Below are 18,312 nucleotides of genomic sequence, written 5' to 3'. Positions count from 1 at the left end.
TTGGCAAAACCTGTGTTTACAATATTCTCATGGCATTTTTTATTTTTTTAATGCCTTTTATTTTTTAATGCCATACCTGTGTGGGTATTGTAGGCTGAGCCTAGTCCATGCCAGGGAATCGTTGGCCCGCGTCCTCAGATCCAGAGAGAGAGCAAAAGAAAGCACCAGGAAAGATCCTTCTTTGGAGGAAAGCAGTTTATTCTCTGTGCACAGCAGACAGCCAGCAGAATAATTTCTGGAAGACTGGCTGCCCCGAAATACGCCTCTGCAAACTTTCTTATACCTTGAGAAAGCTCTCTCCCTCCTCCCGTCTCCCTCCTCCCGTCTCCCTCGTCTCGTATGTGTCTTTCTTATCTTGCATTCCTAAAGTAAGAAAGCGAGGGGCCTCTGGTTATTTCTAGCTTACAGTCTCCTTCATATGTGTCTTTCTTATCTTACATTCCTAAAGCGAGGGGCCTCTTTTGCAGAAGTCAAATTAGCTCAGAAATTTACTTAGATCCAAAGTACAGAGAATATAGAAGATCCTTCTTAGGTACAAGGTACAAGGTATAGAAAGCATATAGAAAGCAATCCTTCCCTCTCCCTTCACTCCCTCCTCTTCTTATGAACAACCTAATACTTAGGTTCGTTCTGGGGTAGGGGTCTATAATCTCTCATGAAAGCAAGCACACGAGGTCCCATCATGCGAGACATCATCTTCTCCATCATATTTTGCATACATTGCATCAAGCAGGGCATACAGAAGCAGAAAAGCAATAGAAGCATTATTGGACTTATCACCATAATAAATATCCTCCCCATCCATCCACCTGGGAAGATGCCGTCCAACCAAGACATATCCCAGCCCTCCCAGGTTTGTACAGGGACATGTGCTACCTTTTCAATGCTTGCTGCCAGATCACGGATAGCCTCGCCGTGGTCTGAAATGTTGAAGCAACATGCTCCACCTGTGAGATTTAACACTGCACAAAAGCCTCCATGTTGCGCCAGGAGAAAGTCCAATGCTAATTGGACTGAGAGAAACGCATTGCATGTCTCATCCAATTGCGTAGCAATTAGCCTAAGGGCCGTGGCTGTCGTGTTAGCAACAATCTCTACCACTGCCTGGAGTCTGATTACGCGGTTCAAGTTATAGATCGGCCCCCTTGCCCCAGAGATTTTCTCTCCCTGATTCCATGAGGCTGGAGCATAATGGGCCAGTATCCTTTCCGGAGGCCACTGATTTTTGCCCCAATTCTGGGAGCTGCCACCTGCAAGTGTTGCCAGGTCAGCCGAACGCCTCCTTCTACGGGGTGCAGAGGCAATCTGGTCAGGAATCCACATGGGGGGTATTAAGTAGGCTGGAAAACAGACCCCATACCATCCTCTTGGGAGGGCATGATAGGCCTTCCTGCCACACACCCAGTAAACGTCCTGACCATGGGCAGATATGGTGCCTCTCAGCAAGCGGGCCAGGCATGCAATCAAATTGGAACCAGAAAAGGTTCCTGTCTCGGACTCAAACATGTTAGTCGGGGCTGGGAAGGTACGATCACAGTGGGAAGTGCCCACATAGGTCTGAGCGTCACTTATGTCATTTGATTTGTTGACACAAAGGCAGCCAGTGATCCTGTGAACCTGGAAAGGGACGGAATGATTCCATAAAGAAGAATGGTTGCCCAGAGGCTGGAAGGCAACAAGTGGAGTTGTAACCAAGGATTCATTCCAAGGCACAGGGAGGAGTGGCATTCCTCCCAGAGCATCTACAGGGGCCAGAGTGCAGACGGCACAATTGGTCCGATTTGCAGAGAACGCAACCATCTCAGCAACCTGAATCCACTTATTATATGTGTGGTGGGCCCCCCACGATTGCAGCAGTTGTCTGGTCACTGTGAGTGGTATTGGCATTTCAAAGGTCAAAGGCAGCAGAAATACCAGCATGGGGACCCACAGTCGTATTTGAGCCATTGTATGCACGGGGAGGGGCTTAGGTAAGTGCTAGAGAGTGGGCTGGGGTGTAATTACGCTGAAAGAAAAGACCCACTAGACACCCTCCTCTGCAGGGGTGGCGTAAAGCAAACCAGGCCCAGGTACCTTCAATAAAGTTCAGTTATGCGAAAGGAAAGAAAAGAAAATGTGAAAATGTTCTCTTTCAATCCATGCTGGATCCTGGAGCCGTGCCAAACGTCAGCGTCCGGAGTGACGTAGGCAGGGCTGTAGTCTGGTGGGTGTCGGGTCGTCTGGTGGGCGTTGGGCATCTTGGGTCCCTTCCAACAAGGCTGGAGCGATGTCTGGGCGTCTGGGTCCAATCTGGGTCCTCATCATAGGGATGCAGAGGCTCGACCAAGGCACAAGGCGTTCCAGCAAAAGCTCACCTGTTAAGAGAAGAGATAACAAAGACGGCAGCGATTGCACAGAACAAATTGATAGGTAACATTTGCACATAAGGTATAGGCCTAGCAAACATTAATTCAAAAGGATATGCTTGGCAGGAAACTTCGCAAGGGGTTAACAGTTCTGTTCCTTGGGTTAAATTTTGCCAGCTGAGATTTTTTAAAAGTCTCATTTGTGTGCTCTAGGTTTCAGAGCTTTAAGCCATGTTGCAAATTTCAGTTCATTTGCCAGTGTCTGTAGAAAGAACAATGCGCTCCTTGCTTCTGGCAAAGTTTCAAATTCCTCAAAATATCAATTCCTATGTTATGCTGCGGCTCCTTTTTCAGAATAAAATTGCACCTTAAAAAGAAAAACTTGACAAAGTTCACAGAAAGCATTCACTTGCTTTTAAGAAAGTCACTTCTTCAGGTTAATACTTTGGGGCAGGGGGGTGGGTAACTCTTGGCCTTCTGGGTTTATGTGGCTGAACTGTAAATCCAGAAAGTGTGAGGTTCAGGGTAACTGGCTGAATGCAGCAGTGTCCTTGGAATAGCTGCCAAGAGATAACGCTCTGAAGCTACCTCCAAGCGCCTGGCAGAAAGGGGGGGGGGAGCTGATGTCCTGTGACTTGCATGATTTTTTTTTTTTTAAAAAACAGTCTGTTCAATTGCTTTTTTGCTGCAACAGTCTTTTTGAGCAAGAACAGAGATGAAAAGAAATAATTTTTGAGAAATCTTGTTGTTCCCAGCCTGTGGGGAGTGGGGCCTGTGGGCATTCCATTTCCCAATGACTCCCTTGCCTGCAGATGGCGCACTGGCTTCTTCCCTAGGCGTCTTCTGACCCTCCCGTGGACACCCTCGCTTGCTCCAGGATTGCGTTTTTGGCTTTCTGGCTGCTGGCTGTTTGAAGACAAACCCCTAATTATTTTGGCCAGGTCCTCTTCGAAAGAAGGATTCTGATTTAAGGTGCTTGGAGGTCTGTGGTCCTGGGCATCGGATGACTCCAGGGGGTCGTACACTCAGTGGAGTGGGGCCATCAAAGTGGAGTTTTAGCTGCCTCAATTGCAACATCAGTATTATCCGCTGCCCTGAGGGCATTTTTCTTGCGGATTTCCTCAATGGTCAGTAATTATAATTCTAGGGTTTTAAATCCCTTGGGTTTTAATTGTCTCTTTTTTTTAACAGTTCTGTCCTATGCGGCTCTCAAAGCCTTCCCTTCTGTTTCTTTCTGCCAGTTCACATCCTTGCATTGTGCTGCTTCTAGAACCAAGAAGCCACATCCAGCTCTGTTTTAAACAGTTCTACATACTGGAACACTCTGTCAAACTGCTTACTAGTCCATCTTATCTCTTTATCTAGAGTTTTTCTGAAGTCTTCATCATCATCATCATCAACAACACCTTTCTCTTCACCTTCCTTGCTAACTCAACCAATCCCTTTACAAATTCCTCATCATCCTCTTCTTCCTCTTCTGATTCTTCAGCCTTGGGGGGTTCAGGCTGGGGGCCAACTCCTCCCGGTGCCTGGGGGCCTGGGTCCAGGGGAGGGGCAGTTGGTGGAGCATAGGGTGGAGGTGGTTTAATGACTTCCCCCTCCTCTTCTTCTGGGTCTGGTATCACTGGGGGCTTTTCTGACTTCCCTGTCGGTCGAACTGCACAAACTGTACTTTGTGGGGCGTCGCCTCGGCAGGCTTTCAACCATGATGGGTTCTTTTCTACATTGGTTTTCCAAGTAGAAATGTAGGGGATCTGGTCTGGGTGGACGTTCAAGATATTTTGATACAGTAGGTTGATTAGTTGCAAATCAAAACTCCCCTCCGAGGGCCAATTAGTTTGTTGCGAGGGCCAGTCAACCTCACATAATGTTCTCATCCTCCGTTGCCTCAATTTGATTCCCTAATCATCATGCTTTGTGGCTGCTTTCCAGTTGTTTAAAAAGCATTCCAGAGGACTACATTGGCTTGCCCCAGACCCCATTTTCAGATACTCTGCTGCTAACAGGTTGTAAATTCTCTCACTCTACACACACTACAGCCCTACAATCGCTCGGCCAAGGGGGACACTAAGCCCTGGCCCACACTTGACAATTCAGTCACTAGAGCATCTGACATGCAACATACAACATACAAAACACATCAATATAATTTCAACATGTAACACACTAAACACACCAAAATAATTTCAGCATGCAATACACAAAACACACCAAAATAATTTCAACATGTAATACACAAAACACACCAAAATAATTTTCCCCTCTGTTCCCCCCCCCCTTTTTTTTTTTTTTTTAACCAAACCTTACCGGTGGCACACCACTGCCACGCCCCTTTTTTTTTTTTTTTTTTTAACCAAACCTTACCGGTGGCACACCACTGCCACGCCCCTTTTTTTTTTCCTTCCTGGCTGCACTCTACTGTGCAACCAATCCCCTTATTCCTGGTGGCTGGCACTCTACTGCACAACCAATCCCCTTTTCCTGGTGGCACCTTATTGCCTGTGGCACCCTGCCACAACCAGGGGAGGTTGATCAAGCCTCCTGCCCTTTCCGTCGGGCTGCCCTTTCCGTCGGGCTTACCTTTTCCGCTGCGGACCTGTCCCCTCGGCGCCGTCCTCTTTCCTCCCTCGACCTGGGTCCTTGCTCCGGAGCGGTGTGGCTGGCTCCCCCCACAAATTGGCAGGGCGCGCGTGGAGCCTGCAATTGCCGATCCGAGCTGTCCACCAAGGTCGAGCCTGGCTCTCCCCAGCCCTCTGAGGTGGGGCAGATTCCCGGTCAGGGAACCAAGATGTAGGCTGAGCCTAGTCCATGCCAGGGAATCGTTGGCCCGCGTCCTCAGATCCAGAGAGAGAGCAAAAGAAAGCACCAGGAAAGATCCTTCTTTGGAGGAAAGCAGTTTATTCTCTGTGCACAGCAGACAGCCAGCAGAATAATTTCTGGAAGACTGGCTGCCCCGAAATACGCCTCTGCAAACTTTCTTATACCTTGAGAAAGCTCTCTCCCTCCTCCCGTCTCCCTCCTCCCGTCTCCCTCGTCTCGTATGTGTCTTTCTTATCTTGCATTCCTAAAGTAAGAAAGCGAGGGGCCTCTGGTTATTTCTAGCTTACAGTCTCCTTCATATGTGTCTTTCTTATCTTACATTCCTAAAGCGAGGGGCCTCTTTTGCAGAAGTCAAATTAGCTCAGAAATTTACTTAGATCCAAAGTACAGAGAATATAGAAGATCCTTCTTAGGTACAAGGTACAAGGTATAGAAAGCATATAGAAAGCAATCCTTCCCTCTCCCTTCAGTATGGAACAATTGAAAAGAATATATGGATTGAAAGATAGACAGGATCACTTATAAAAAAAAGTCAGGTTCTTGTGATTGTGATATTCAGCAAAGGTTTGCTTTACTTTAAGAACGTAAGAAAAGCCCTATTAGATCAAACCAATGTCCTGCATAGTCCAGTATCCTGACTTTAACAACAGCAACAAATATTATTATTTATTCATTTTCTATACCACCCTTCATCTGAGGATTACAGGGCACTTTACAATCTAAACAAATTAAAATACATACCATAATAACAAACAATAATTCCCCCCTCATACACAGTTTAAAAGGCCATGGTTTGTTTAATTAGCCAAAGGCCTGGGAGAAGAGGAATGTGTTTGCCTGGTTCCTAAAGATATGTAATGAAAAGTGGATCAACCAGATGTCTTCTTGGGGCCCACAAGCAGCACATGAGGACAGCAATCTTCTGTCACTGTTGTCCCCTTGTAACTGGTATTCAGAGACCTGCTGCCTCCGACCCTGGAGGCAGTATTTAACCATCATGACTACTAGCCATTGATTTATCCTCCATGAATTTGCATGATCCAATTTGTAAGCTGTCTAAATTTCTATTGGCAAAGAGCATATAGCGTGAATTTACCAATTTAAGGTTACATTGGTATTTCTAGAGAGGTATTTTTACACTAGGAAAAAACCCCATGGAATTGTTTAATTTTCAGGACAACATTTCAGATTGGCTGAAAAGTAATTTTCCTTTAGGTATATTTTTCTAGAATACTAAGCCTGTAAGCATCAACTGATTCTCTGCACAAAGAGATTAGCAAAAATGACACACAATATGCCTAGATTATTATCTAAATGTACTACAAAACAGAACAGATTGTGTCCTTTCCTGGGTAAATTGTGTGAGCTGCTTTGTGTATATAATTATTATTCCCTTGCCATCTGATTTCCCTTTTCTAATATCACAGGATTAGAATATGGAATTCTTAAACTCTTTCTCTATTGCCTAGGGCAGAGGCCAAATGCCATTTTTTATGATATATGTAAATTTTCTACTAATAACTAGAGGCTTCACACACAGCAACAGTCTTTGGAGCTGGCTTCGTAGCAACTTTCACTTCTTTTAGGTGATTCTTCAGACATTTTTGCTTATGTATTACTGATGAAATAGACTTTTGCATTCTTTGGCATTATCAGGTATTTGTTAGAATCTGTTTTTTTTTATTATTCAAAGTTATAACAAAACATATTTTCCAAAAACATATCCTTATCCCCCCCATTTTTCCTCCCCCACCCCCCACAAACCCCACCCCCACCCCACCCCCCGACTTCCCTCAGTTCCAGTCTTTGGTTTCTCCAATAATGCTATTTTCTGCATGTTAGAGTTGTATAGATCCTCCAACTGTTTAGCTAATTATTATCAGTAAAAAATTGTGGATGTTTATTCAAAACCTGCCAAGGAGTCCAGTTCACTTCGTTGCGTCTTCAAATACTTTGTGAAAGGTTCCCATTCATCCTTAAAGTCACAGTTATCCTTGTCCCGTAGCTTATGTGCCAATTTTGCCAGTTCTGCATAATCCATCAATTTTTCTTGCCATGATTCTTTAGTTGGGATTTCTTCAGTCTTCCATCCTTGTGCTACCAGAACTCTCGCGGCCGTTGTCGCATACATGAAGACGTTTTTCAACTTTTTTGGCAGGTCTTTCCCTCAATCCCCAACAAAAATGCCTCGGGTTTTTAAACAAATGTTAAATGGAACATTTTCTTCAGTTCATTGTATATCATTTCCCAAATTTTTTTAATTACTTTACAATCCCACCACATATGATAAAATGTTCCCTCCTTTTCCTTACACTTCCAACATATGTTTGAGCTAGTTTTGTACATTTTCCCTAGCTGCACTGGTGTTGTATACCATCTGTACATCATCTTCATGTAGTTCTCCTTCAATAGTGAACAATCTGTAAATTTTAAGACAGTTTTCCTTAATTTAACCCAATCCTCCATCATAATATTGTGACCTACATCTTGTGCCCATTTAATCATAACTGATTTTACCTCTTCATCTTTCGTCTCCCATTCTAATAGTATGCTATATGCGGCCTTCAGTAATTTCACTTTCCCTTCAATCACTTCCGTTTGAAACCTAGATCTAGTATAACTAAATCCTTTCTTACAGTCTTCTTTATATGTTTCATGTAATTGTCGATAATGCAACCAACTCTGAAACTGGTCTTTGATCTCATCATAATCTCTTAATTTCCATTTCCCATCATGTTCCTTTAATAAATCAGCATATGTGAGCCATTTTCCTTTCTTTCCAAGTGGTTTGAGCAGTAATGCTTCATGTGGTGAAAGCCACCACGGAGTCTTTTGTTCCAATAAGTCTTTATATTTCTCCCATACTCTCATTAATGATTTCCTGATTATATGGTTGTAAACGCTCCTATGAATCTTCCCTTTCCCGTACCCTAAGTATGCATGCCAACCAAATCTGTTGTCATGTCCTTCTAGTTCTAGTGCCTCTTGCTTGTCCAATCTCATCCAGTCCCTGATCCATACCAAACAAGCAGATTCGTAATACAATTTAAGGTCTGGGAGGGCAAACCCGCCTCTATCTTTTACATCTGTAAGTATTTTATTTTTTATCCTTGGCCTTTTGCCCCCCCCCCGATAAATTTTTAAATCTCTTTCTGCCATTGTTTAAAGCATTCATCTTTCAGGTATTTGTTAGAATCTAGACAAATTTATTTGTGTCCCTTTGAATGCATACCTAGAAATAATGCAGTTTATCTACATGCTCTGTGCCACTTGGTTCTCCTGAAACATACAAGAAAACATTTTGCATGAAGCCCTAAGTACTTGCCTAGTCAGACTGTGACAGTACCCTAAAATCCCTGGATTTCAAGGAGTGAGAGTTGTTGGCTGGTTGTCCGTCTGTGAAGTTTAGTTAGCACATTTGGGTGCAATGGCTTGCCAACCCACCTTCAGTTTTATTTGGATGCACAACCATGCAGATTTGTGATTGCCTGGCGTGCTCTGGTCCATGGGGGTCACGAGGAGTTGGACACGACTAAACAACAACAACAACAAACATTTGCTATTGAGGGAAAGGTCTGCTATTAGTGACATCCTAGTCTTGGTCCCCTATTTTTTCACTGAAGTGGGTGTCTCCTCCAGTTGTTCCTAAGCTTGCATTTGGACATGGAAAGATGCATTATAACAGCTTTTGCTGTATGTCACCCTGTTGGCATATAACACTAACCATGACTTAGTGTGAACAAGCAAATGTGCAGGTTCCTAGATCATGTGAAGTGGGCCTTATCCTGTTCCTACCAACCCCCCACCCCACCCCTAGTCACTTTGGAGTTTAATCTTCTTAGACCTGTTATTCACAGTATCATTGCATCAATCTCTGCAGGCCTGGAGTGATCACAATGCAGGCGCTTTCTGAAGAAGATCGAAGGCTCTGGATGGAGGCCATGGATGGCCGGGAACCGGTAAGAAAGAGTGCTAGAATAAGAAAGGGTTTTGGTTTTTCTTGTAAATAACCCCTTTTGAGACTATGATTAAATACTTGATGTAATACTTCATCTCCTGTGCTACTAGGATAGTGAGAAAGCTCTTGCTGTCAATGTTCCTGAGAAATTACAGAATGTAGCCCAGAATAGTTCAAACATTGTCTTAATGCTGCTGTAGAGAAGGAGGAGGGGAGGAACAAAAATCACAATACAGTATGCCATTTTTGAAACTTTCTGAAATCCGCCAAGACAGCAGCTGCTGAAGACTGATAGGTCCACATTAAATTTCAGAGCCCAATGTCTCCTAATGGATATGTATTACAGCCCATACAGTCTGCCATACACACGTACAGCACTCATGCATATGCTCACAGGTGAAAATGCGGTTTACTGTGAATATCCCTATTCCCCATGTAGTACTGCATTTTTCGCTCTATAGGACGCAATTTTCCCCCTCCAAAAATGAAGGGTAAATGTGTGTGCGTCCTATGGACCGAATGCAGGCTTTCGCTGAAGCCTGGAGAGCGAGAGGGGTTGATGCGCACCGACCCCTCTCGCTCTCCAGGCTTCAGGCAGCTATCCGCAAGCCTTCTGAGTGCGGCAGGAGTTCCCACCGGGCTCCGAAGGCTTGTGGATAGCAACCTGCAGCCTGAAACCCAGGGAGCGCAGCACCAACTCCCGCTGTGCTCCCTGGGCTTCAGGCATACCGAAGGCTTGCGGATAGCAGCCTGTTCTGGGGGCTGGGGTCGGGGGAAGCTCGGGCTTCCCCCATCCCCAGCTCCACAAGCTCTGGGAGCGGCGGTGAGGTTGCGTGCAATCTTGCCACCGCTCCTGGACCTGTTCTGGGGGCTGGAGTTGGGGAAAGCTCGGGCTTCCCCCACCCCAGCCCCGTGGCTGGGGGGGGGAATAATTTTTTTTCTTTATTCCCCCCCAAAAAACTAGGTGCGCCCTATGGTCTGCTGCACCCTACGGAGCCAAAAATATAGTAATTAGACTCTTAGGGAGAAACCCTTCTGTTGGAGCCTGCATGGGTGAGGAAGAGGGGCTGCAGATTTCATAGGGAGACCTCATGGCTCACATCCAACCCATGAGCCATAGCTTTCCCACCCCCAATGAAAGGGCTCAGGTCAATTGTGGCCTCACCCATTTACTGGATTTTTGTATCTTCAATGTATTTCCCCCCTCTATAAATGTGTTCACTTGTTTTAATGCAGAAAGGCTGTTTATTAAGAAAAAAATGGAAGCACATTGTTGTGCCATTGTGTCATATCTCTCTGTCTCCTTTCAAAATCCACAAAACCTTTTAATGGCCAGGGGAGGAATTGTTGCATTTAAGCTTTCAATTTGACCCCTGAGCTTTGAATATTTGGGGGAAATGTGCTTGAATTCCCCCCCCCATCACCTTTACAAAAATAAAAATGAGATTGTTGGAATGACATACTCTGTGCTTGATACCAGATTCTTCACTTGTATGATAGACTTGCAGAACGCATACAACCCTGATAGCAAACAATTTCAGTTGCCCCACTATTATAGTACAGGAAGCTGTGAAGATATGAATGACTTCAGGGGGACATTGTACAGCATATGTAGTTCTTCGAGAGCCACCCACACAAGCAGCTGGCACCTTGCTTACAGTAACATTCAGCAGAATTGCAGGCAGATAGCATTAGTGTCGAACAAAGGAGTTCTCACTTTAAAAATTAAAATGCTTGATGGATATACAAAGCAGAAGCAAACCTCTCTGCAGGATGTCAGCCGCTGTGCTGACTTCACAAAAAGCACAATTGGATGAATGTCATAATTTTTTAAAGCTGTAAATAGTGTGGAAAGAGTGAAGAGGGAAATTTCTGAGCATGGGCTCTCTCATATGCAAAGTAAACTAAGCAGGAAAAGGAAATGCATTGAAATCAGCCAGTTGTTCTGAAGCAATCCAAGTAATGTCTCTTCAGTATTAGAAATCAGCCAACTTGTGCACTCATTGAAACTGGTCTTGTGAGTGAGTGCTGAGCAGGGCATGGCTTCTGAGATTGTCCTATTAGGGACTTAAGTATAGTACAGTGGTTAAAATATACAGACTAGAAACACCTGGCTGATCCCTGCAAATGTATTGGGAGTCCTGATCAATTTACCTGGATATCTCATTGACTTTAACTATGTAAAAGTGAGCATATGGTGTTCTAAGTGATATTTTTCTTGTGGGCAGGGGAAGTACAGAAGAAGGGAAACAATGTCTGTTCTCAGCCAACCAAATATATTTGTTATATACCCTTATATGTATGTTGTCAGTAATATGAATTTGAATGTGCATAGGGCAGGTACTAGCTCTAATCACATGTTACAAGCAATGGGAGGAGGACGTGGGGTTTCTCCAGATAGCCTTACACATTGCACCCACGCTTAAAGGGCAGAACTCTGCAGGGAAGTGGGGTGCCTTCATGCGTATAGTACATCATACAGGGTTTCAGATCATATGGAAACCTTCAAGTATATAGCTATAGTGCAAAGGCCCTCACCCTTTGTGCTGTATACACCATTTCTTTCATCTTCACCAATTGTGTTTTAATTTAAGGTTAGCAATATACATTGAATTCTTTCCAACTTTCCTATATTCTGTGGGGCATCTAACTGAAGAATAACAGCAGGCTTAGATCCAGTGTTGCCTTTCTGTGAATAGAAAACTCCTTTGGTTTGCGGAGAAGGGTCTTTAGCTTAGTAGAGGCTCCTTCTGAGGTCCAGAGGGAGTTGATTATGGCTGATCCCTCCCCTCCACATTTCATCATCCTGAGCTACCTCCCACCCTGCTCAATAGGGGTTCCCTAAGCTTCCAGATCTCTAAATTAAAATTGTTGTTGTTGTTAGGCTAATAATAATAAAATATGTCTGAGTAAAATTCAAGTTCCACTGTTTTTTTGCCTGATAATTCTATTCATATGCTGCTTTTTCACAATGAGTTGCACTCAGAGTTGCTTACAACAAATGTCCACTTATTGTCAAAATACAAAACACTGGGGGCTATAAATCAGTGTACAAAATGTATCAAGAAAAAAATTTGGACAAAATCAACAATTCAACGAACACGGACTAAATTAAAACTACAAGGAGATAATTGGAACTTTATTTTTATTTTGATCCATACTTAGATATTTTCTTTTAAAACATATAAATACAATTCAGAGGGGGAAGGGGTATTCTCTTTGAGCTCTGGGATTCACAGCTGACTCTCTCATCTCTCCTCCAGAGGAGGGTAGAAATATCAAGGTGGCTGGTGCTGGTCTCACTGGCAACTTAATAGAAGCTTTTATATAAACAACAGCGACGTATTCCAGAATATTCTGTGTAAAAGAATAAGTAGTACTGGATGTTTGGTCAAAATGTAGCAAAGCAATTTCCCCTGCTCTGAGATTCTCAGTGCCTGTCTCCAAATGTGCTCAGAGCATTGTGTCCCTTAGCTGCTGACCATCGTATTTACACGTCTCTGCATGCTGATGGTGAGCTGCTGAGTCCTGATTCACCAGGCCCTGTAAAGTTCAAATTAGTCACCTAAACCAAAAGCCTTTATTGATTCCGAAAGCAATGCTAATTGCAACATAAACAATGGATAACCTTATGAAATAAAGGAAATGAAGAAAAGTTACAAAACAGCTATGCTTTCTGTGGCAATGTGTAACTGTCTGCCGAAAAGTATGAAAATCCCTAGCGCACATACAGCAAACCATGAGCTGTTTTATCTTTTTAATTTAATTTATAATTTTTTGCACCTTGTTTCTCCCAGCAAATGCACCAAACCATTCAGACATACTGTTAACGTGGATATATCTACACTAGAGCCAGCAGAAGCTAGGACAGGAACCAAACATACAGATTAATATTCTAATAGCACAGGATACCAAGAGCCTTAATTTCCCAGAACTCCCTCGTGTGAAACCTGAGGTCAGCAGTTATCGGTAGATCAGCAGATAATGCTAATTGCATACAGTTTGCCATAGCTGCAAAATGAACTACCTGTTTAAAGCTTACTCTCAGGAAGTGCTTGTTTGTGCAAACTACCGCAGGACCACATAAGTTTTTCATTCCCCAAGGAGACCCATTGTCCACCACCAATATCATGCATGATTATTGTGAATGAGATCAATGGTGCTGGGCATCCTTGATTCTTTTTGATGGCAACAAACTACTCTTTATCATATTACTATTTTAGTCCATTCATAGCTTAGCGGTAGACCATTTGCCTTCACATGCAGAAGGTCCCAGATTCAATCCTTGTTATCTCCAGGTAGAGCGGGAAGGTATCCTGGAGAGCTTTTGCCAGTTCAAGTTGACAGTACTGAGCTGAATGTCCTGACTCTATTTACAGCAGCTTTCTGTGTTCCTTTGTATTTTCTTTGTTGGGTTATGCTTCTGCACTGGTTTTAGAAGATATAAGGCATGGGAAAGGCAATTATTTGAAAATAGCATACTTACTATAGATGAGGTGAATCTATGTAGTATAGTCAGCTACACGACTGGTGTGTGTTCAATTAACATGGGAATTATTATTTTTAATTCTTAAGTGAAGGGTTGGTGTAGTAATTTAATTAATTAAAATACTTTCATCCTGCCTTTTGCTCAAAAGGCCCCCATGGCTCCAGGGCCAGCATCAGAAGCAAACAGCAGAGACAAAAACCCAACCTCTCCACACGAGAGGACATGGAGTAGTGTGCAAAATCTCAGCAGGCATCAGAGAAACTCAAAGGTTCTTTGAAAAGGAGCTGTCTTTGCTAGCCACCTGAGCGTTGATAGAGAAATAGCAAGCTGAGCCTCATTTGGCAGGGAGATCCAAAGATTCAGTGCTGATGTTGAATGCCCTGTTCCAAGTAGTCCCTCACTGGATTATTCCTGGCTGAGGGGCTCTGAAAAAGACTTTGAATCATATAGGTGAAGGCAATCCTGACCAACTGTGGTGTTTGTTTCTCTAAGCGAGGTTGAATCAAGAGATTCAGCTAGCCTTCGGCTCTTAACTGCTTTGATTAAACCTGTAAACAAGCAAATCTTGTTACAGAAATCTGAGGGTGTCAAGGAGAGCTCAGTTCCAACATGTACCCAAGTTTTTATGTGATGCATTTATATTTAAGTGTGCTTTTTATCTAAGGTTTTACATATAATCGCTTTCTGTCCAGAGCCTCTGGATGAGGATGGGATATTTCACTCAGAGTTGCATCATATATTATGTCGGAAAAACAGGTGCTAAATGCATGTATCATGCGAAGCCACAACCTTAAGAGTTCCCTGCAACATTTGCCTGTGGTGCATATGTGTTTGGAAATACAAATATGATGTTATTTACCACATACAGTCCTCGTACATGCAGAAAAAGTATGAAGCGCCCCATGTTGACTGGTCCAGTGGAATAAAATCTTCCTACTTATTCAGCTGCCAGCACTCTGGCCTGTTGATCTTTTCAGGGCCGGGAAAGAAGCTCGATCCAAACAGCTGTAGAATGTAGATTGATGAAATGAGGCTTGTGGGTTAAGCACAAAATGGAGGCAGCAGAGTAGTGTTCACAGTGACTGCTGTGTAGGCTTTTGTCCACTAGATGGTGAAGTGAGACTTTCTGGTTGCTTACGTTGATGTCTTGTCCTGAACCACGTGAGAACTCTGGTGTTGGGCAGAATTCAGTAGCTTTAATATCTGTATTTTATAAGGTCTCTTTCTCCCACAGTTTTAGTATCTTATAGCTTTAAAAGGAGGTTAAAGCAAAACACTGGGGTCAGATTGGGTCCACCTGATTTGTGTTTAAACCCTTGATGTGATTGAGGAAAACGAATGTGTAGAAAAGTGCCACGTATTGATGAATCCCATTCCTTCCAGCCTCCTTCGTCACAATGTCAGCACCAAATGGGTATTGCTAATGCCTCCTACGGGAGATGGAGGAGCCCTCCTGCCTTCTCCAGCCCCAGGAATCTCCACTGAGTATTCTGTATAAATGCTCCACTTGCAAAGCTCCCCCCCCCCCGCCAGTTTTGCCTCTTGAGTAATGATCAAACAGTGACAGATGAGAACAGACTACTTGTGTGCACAGCTGCCAGCCCATCCCTGTGTAGCGTGTTTTCTCTGCAAGCCAGACCTCTTCAACTTTTTTTTTAATAAAACCCTTCTGTCGCTATTGGAAGTTAAATTTTCTACTCTTGCTCTTACTGCCCTGGTTTTACTCTCTGTGACAGAACCACTTCATTTGCCTAGCATCTGCAGCACAGACAAAATACACAACAAAACCAAAATATTTGGTGAAACCACAAACTCCTGCAGAAGCGGGGGGACGATCTTCACCCTTCTTTAAAGTGCCTAATTATTTTCAGTCCCTTTGCGATTGTCAAAACTTCCTAGATTGGGATTTTTTCTTCCTGTGCTTATTTTCCTATGATAGATGGCCCCCCACCCCCTTCGCCTTCTCAGTTCTTTTGTGCATGTCCCCTCCTCTTCCCCAGCCCCTCCTGCCAACCGTGTTCCTACCCATTCCCTTATTCAACCTAGCTTTGTTTTTGTCGGAATAAGTTGAAGTGTTGGCAGTATAAAGTCTGCTTGGTATAAGAAGCTGATGCTGATTTCTTTTTTCCATGGAACCTCACCCCTCACTGGTTTCAAGAAGCAGCAATGAGAACTGGGCTCTGTGGATGCAGTCGCTGTTAGGCTTGTATGTTTCCATGGTGATCTGTTGTCGCCATACTAATGACTTTCAACTCTTCTCCGGTGTTTTTGTAGCTTCCCAGGTTGCTAAACAATCTCTTTTTATTTTCCTTTCACTGAGCATAACAAATGCGATTCTTTTAACATGACCCAAACATGACGTGCGTGTTTTGATTAGGGTCATACTTCAAATTTCTTTAAATAAATCTGGGCTGACATTTGGTTGATTTGTACAGGGCAGTAATTCATAATTCCCAGGCCCCCATGGCGTAAGCATGGTGTGGCGTGTGAGATTTATCTCACAAAGTGGATTAGAAATCCAGAGGCTAAAAATGGGTGTAGAACAGTAGGCAATATGCTAGCTTTGGGGACAATCTACAGTGACACTGAGGGTTTCAGGAGTAGATTTCTGAATGTAAGCAGTTGTTTGAAGATAGCCTTTCTCTTTAAGGGGATCTGTGCATTCATCTATTTATTCAGCATTGTTTATACCCCTGTAACAAAAATCTGCTGTACCAGTGAGACCTGATGCATCCATAATTGGTAACGTCCTGCAAGCTTCTGTGCTGCTGTCTCATCCTCCTTCATTTTCAAATGTGTGCACTCATTTCTTCTTCCTCCTTTCTATTACATGCAAATCCTCACCCTCTTTTCATTTTCAGAGCTAAACATGGGTAATGTTCTATCTGTATAGGTGATTTCTGTAACGGTAGTTAGCACAAAACACGGTTTGCCAACTCATGTTTTAATCAGCATTGCAAACTGGTTTGAAACTTAAGTGTTAATAAAAAGAGCAGTGTGGTTACTTCAATAATGGGAGGTGGGGACAGGTGGCAAAGAAGAGGTAGGTGTGAACCTGCAAAGTGCTCTTGGTCTCGTAACTATGCTTAGTCAATGAGAAAGTATTATGTCAATACTGGACCTAGCTGGAATACATTCCAAAAACCACGTTTGTGTGTGTGGGGGGGGGGGGGGGGAGATAGCCTTAATTATGTTTTATTTTCAAGCTGGATATAATATTGTCAGAATGGAAAACTATTTTTACCTGTCATAAATAAACATTAACATTATGACTGTGGCTGCTGCTACAGCTGATTGATTTTAGTTCCACAGTATTCCCAGTCTTTACCCAGACATATTGGATTGGACAAAGGAAGCAAGAATGATGATATGAACTCAAAATACAACACAGTATGGCAGATCAAAAGTTTACCTCAGCCAGGGTATTAGTTTGGCTGTTACTCAGAGTAATTTTCACTTGAAACAAAGAGCTGATCCCACACATCCAATGTGAAGTTCACATCCATCAAGACAACATGTTTCCCAATAGTCTGAAGTTCCCAGATATCAGCCTGGCTTTTCCTTTCTTTATGTGCTGACTTGGAACATTCCTTCGGGCTTCAAGAGAGAACAAAAATGGCTAGAGGGGGACATGATAGCACTTTATAAAACTATGCACACTGTGGAGAAAGAGGGTCAATATATTTTTGTCTCTCTCATAGTATTACTTATTTTATTTATATCCTTCCCTAATGTTACTTCCAATACTGGCCCTTATGGTTACTCAATGACATTAATTGACTGGAGATTCAGGTCAGACAAGAGAGAGGAGTTCAAAACTGCATGCAATTAATTTCTGGAAGTTGCTGCCCCAAGATGTAGTGATGGCTACCAGTGCATATAGCTTTAAAAGGGGATTAGGTAAATTCGTGGAGGATAAGGCTATCAGTGGCTTTTAGTCATTATGGCTATATTTAATCTCCAGGATCAGAGGCAGTATGTCAGTGAATACCTGTTGCTGGTGTCCTCTTGAACTGCTTGTCGGCTTCTTTCTAATGCCCACCTCGCTGGCAAATGTGGGCAACAGGGTGCTAAGAATGGAGCTTTTGATTAGATCCTACTCATGCAGAGACCATTTGGATGTGACTGTAGTGTATTTGTGTGTGTGGAATTTGATATTTGAAAATCCTGATCTACATCTCCCTAACGCCTTCATTATCCAATAGCTTTTGAACTTCCTGAATGGTCCAGTGCATCTCTCAGTTGAAAATGTATTTAAAGATGTGTTATGCCGAACAAAAATATGCTCAAAAACGTGTAATTTGAGGAAACACAGCAGAACGGACTGCATTGGAAATACACTGATTCATTTATCCATCCTTAATAAAACACATAGAAAGTTCGTAAGGCCCTGTACATTCCAAGTTTAACTTGGATATGCTAAAAAAAGCAAAAAAACAGCAACCCACCAACATATTTTCATGTATGTGGTGTGTGCATTTCACGATAGCTAGAAGTGTTACTTATAGCACAGGATAAATAATTTCTTGTTTTCTGATCTTTAATTAGTGATTTATCCCCGTTCCCCCATGTGTTTGGCATGCATACTTTGTACAAAGGCCCATATAATTGCCTATTGTTCGTGGTGTAGAATTGGTGAGCTGACTTTCTGGGAGCTCATGAAAAATAATCACATGGAGTCCGAAACATAGAATTGGTTG

General features: G+C 43.1%; 2 protein-coding genes across 11 annotated transcripts in view; one reads left to right on the top strand and one right to left on the bottom strand.

Moving 5' to 3' along the window:
• The window catches only part of ARHGAP26 (Rho GTPase activating protein 26), a 222,477-nt gene that overhangs the window by 84,273 nt on the left and 119,892 nt on the right, over positions 1-18,312 (top strand). For all 10 annotated transcript variants that reach the window (XM_080997149.1, XM_080997151.1, XM_080997154.1 and 7 more), the window contains one exon: positions 9,046-9,124. In XM_080997149.1, the coding sequence (XP_080853275.1) occupies positions 9,046-9,124 (79 nt within the window). The remainder of the gene's footprint in view (positions 1-9,045; positions 9,125-18,312) is intronic.
• On the bottom strand, positions 460-5,304 carry LOC308472373 (syncytin-1-like). Its single transcript, XM_080997247.1, has 2 exons — positions 4,926-5,304; positions 460-2,354 (listed from the first exon to the last, which is right to left on the bottom strand). The coding sequence occupies exon 2, from the start codon at positions 1,945-1,947 to the stop codon at positions 613-615; it is 1,335 nt and encodes a 444-aa protein (XP_080853373.1). The 5' UTR covers positions 1,948-2,354; positions 4,926-5,304; the 3' UTR covers positions 460-612.

This window comes from Podarcis pityusensis, assembly GCF_964106645.2.
Source record: "Podarcis pityusensis genome assembly, chromosome: 2".
In the NCBI taxonomy this organism is placed as follows: Eukaryota; Metazoa; Chordata; class Lepidosauria; order Squamata; family Lacertidae; genus Podarcis; species Podarcis pityusensis.
Note: the sequence above shows the minus strand (reverse complement) of the source record. Positions and strands in the feature narration are given on the sequence as shown.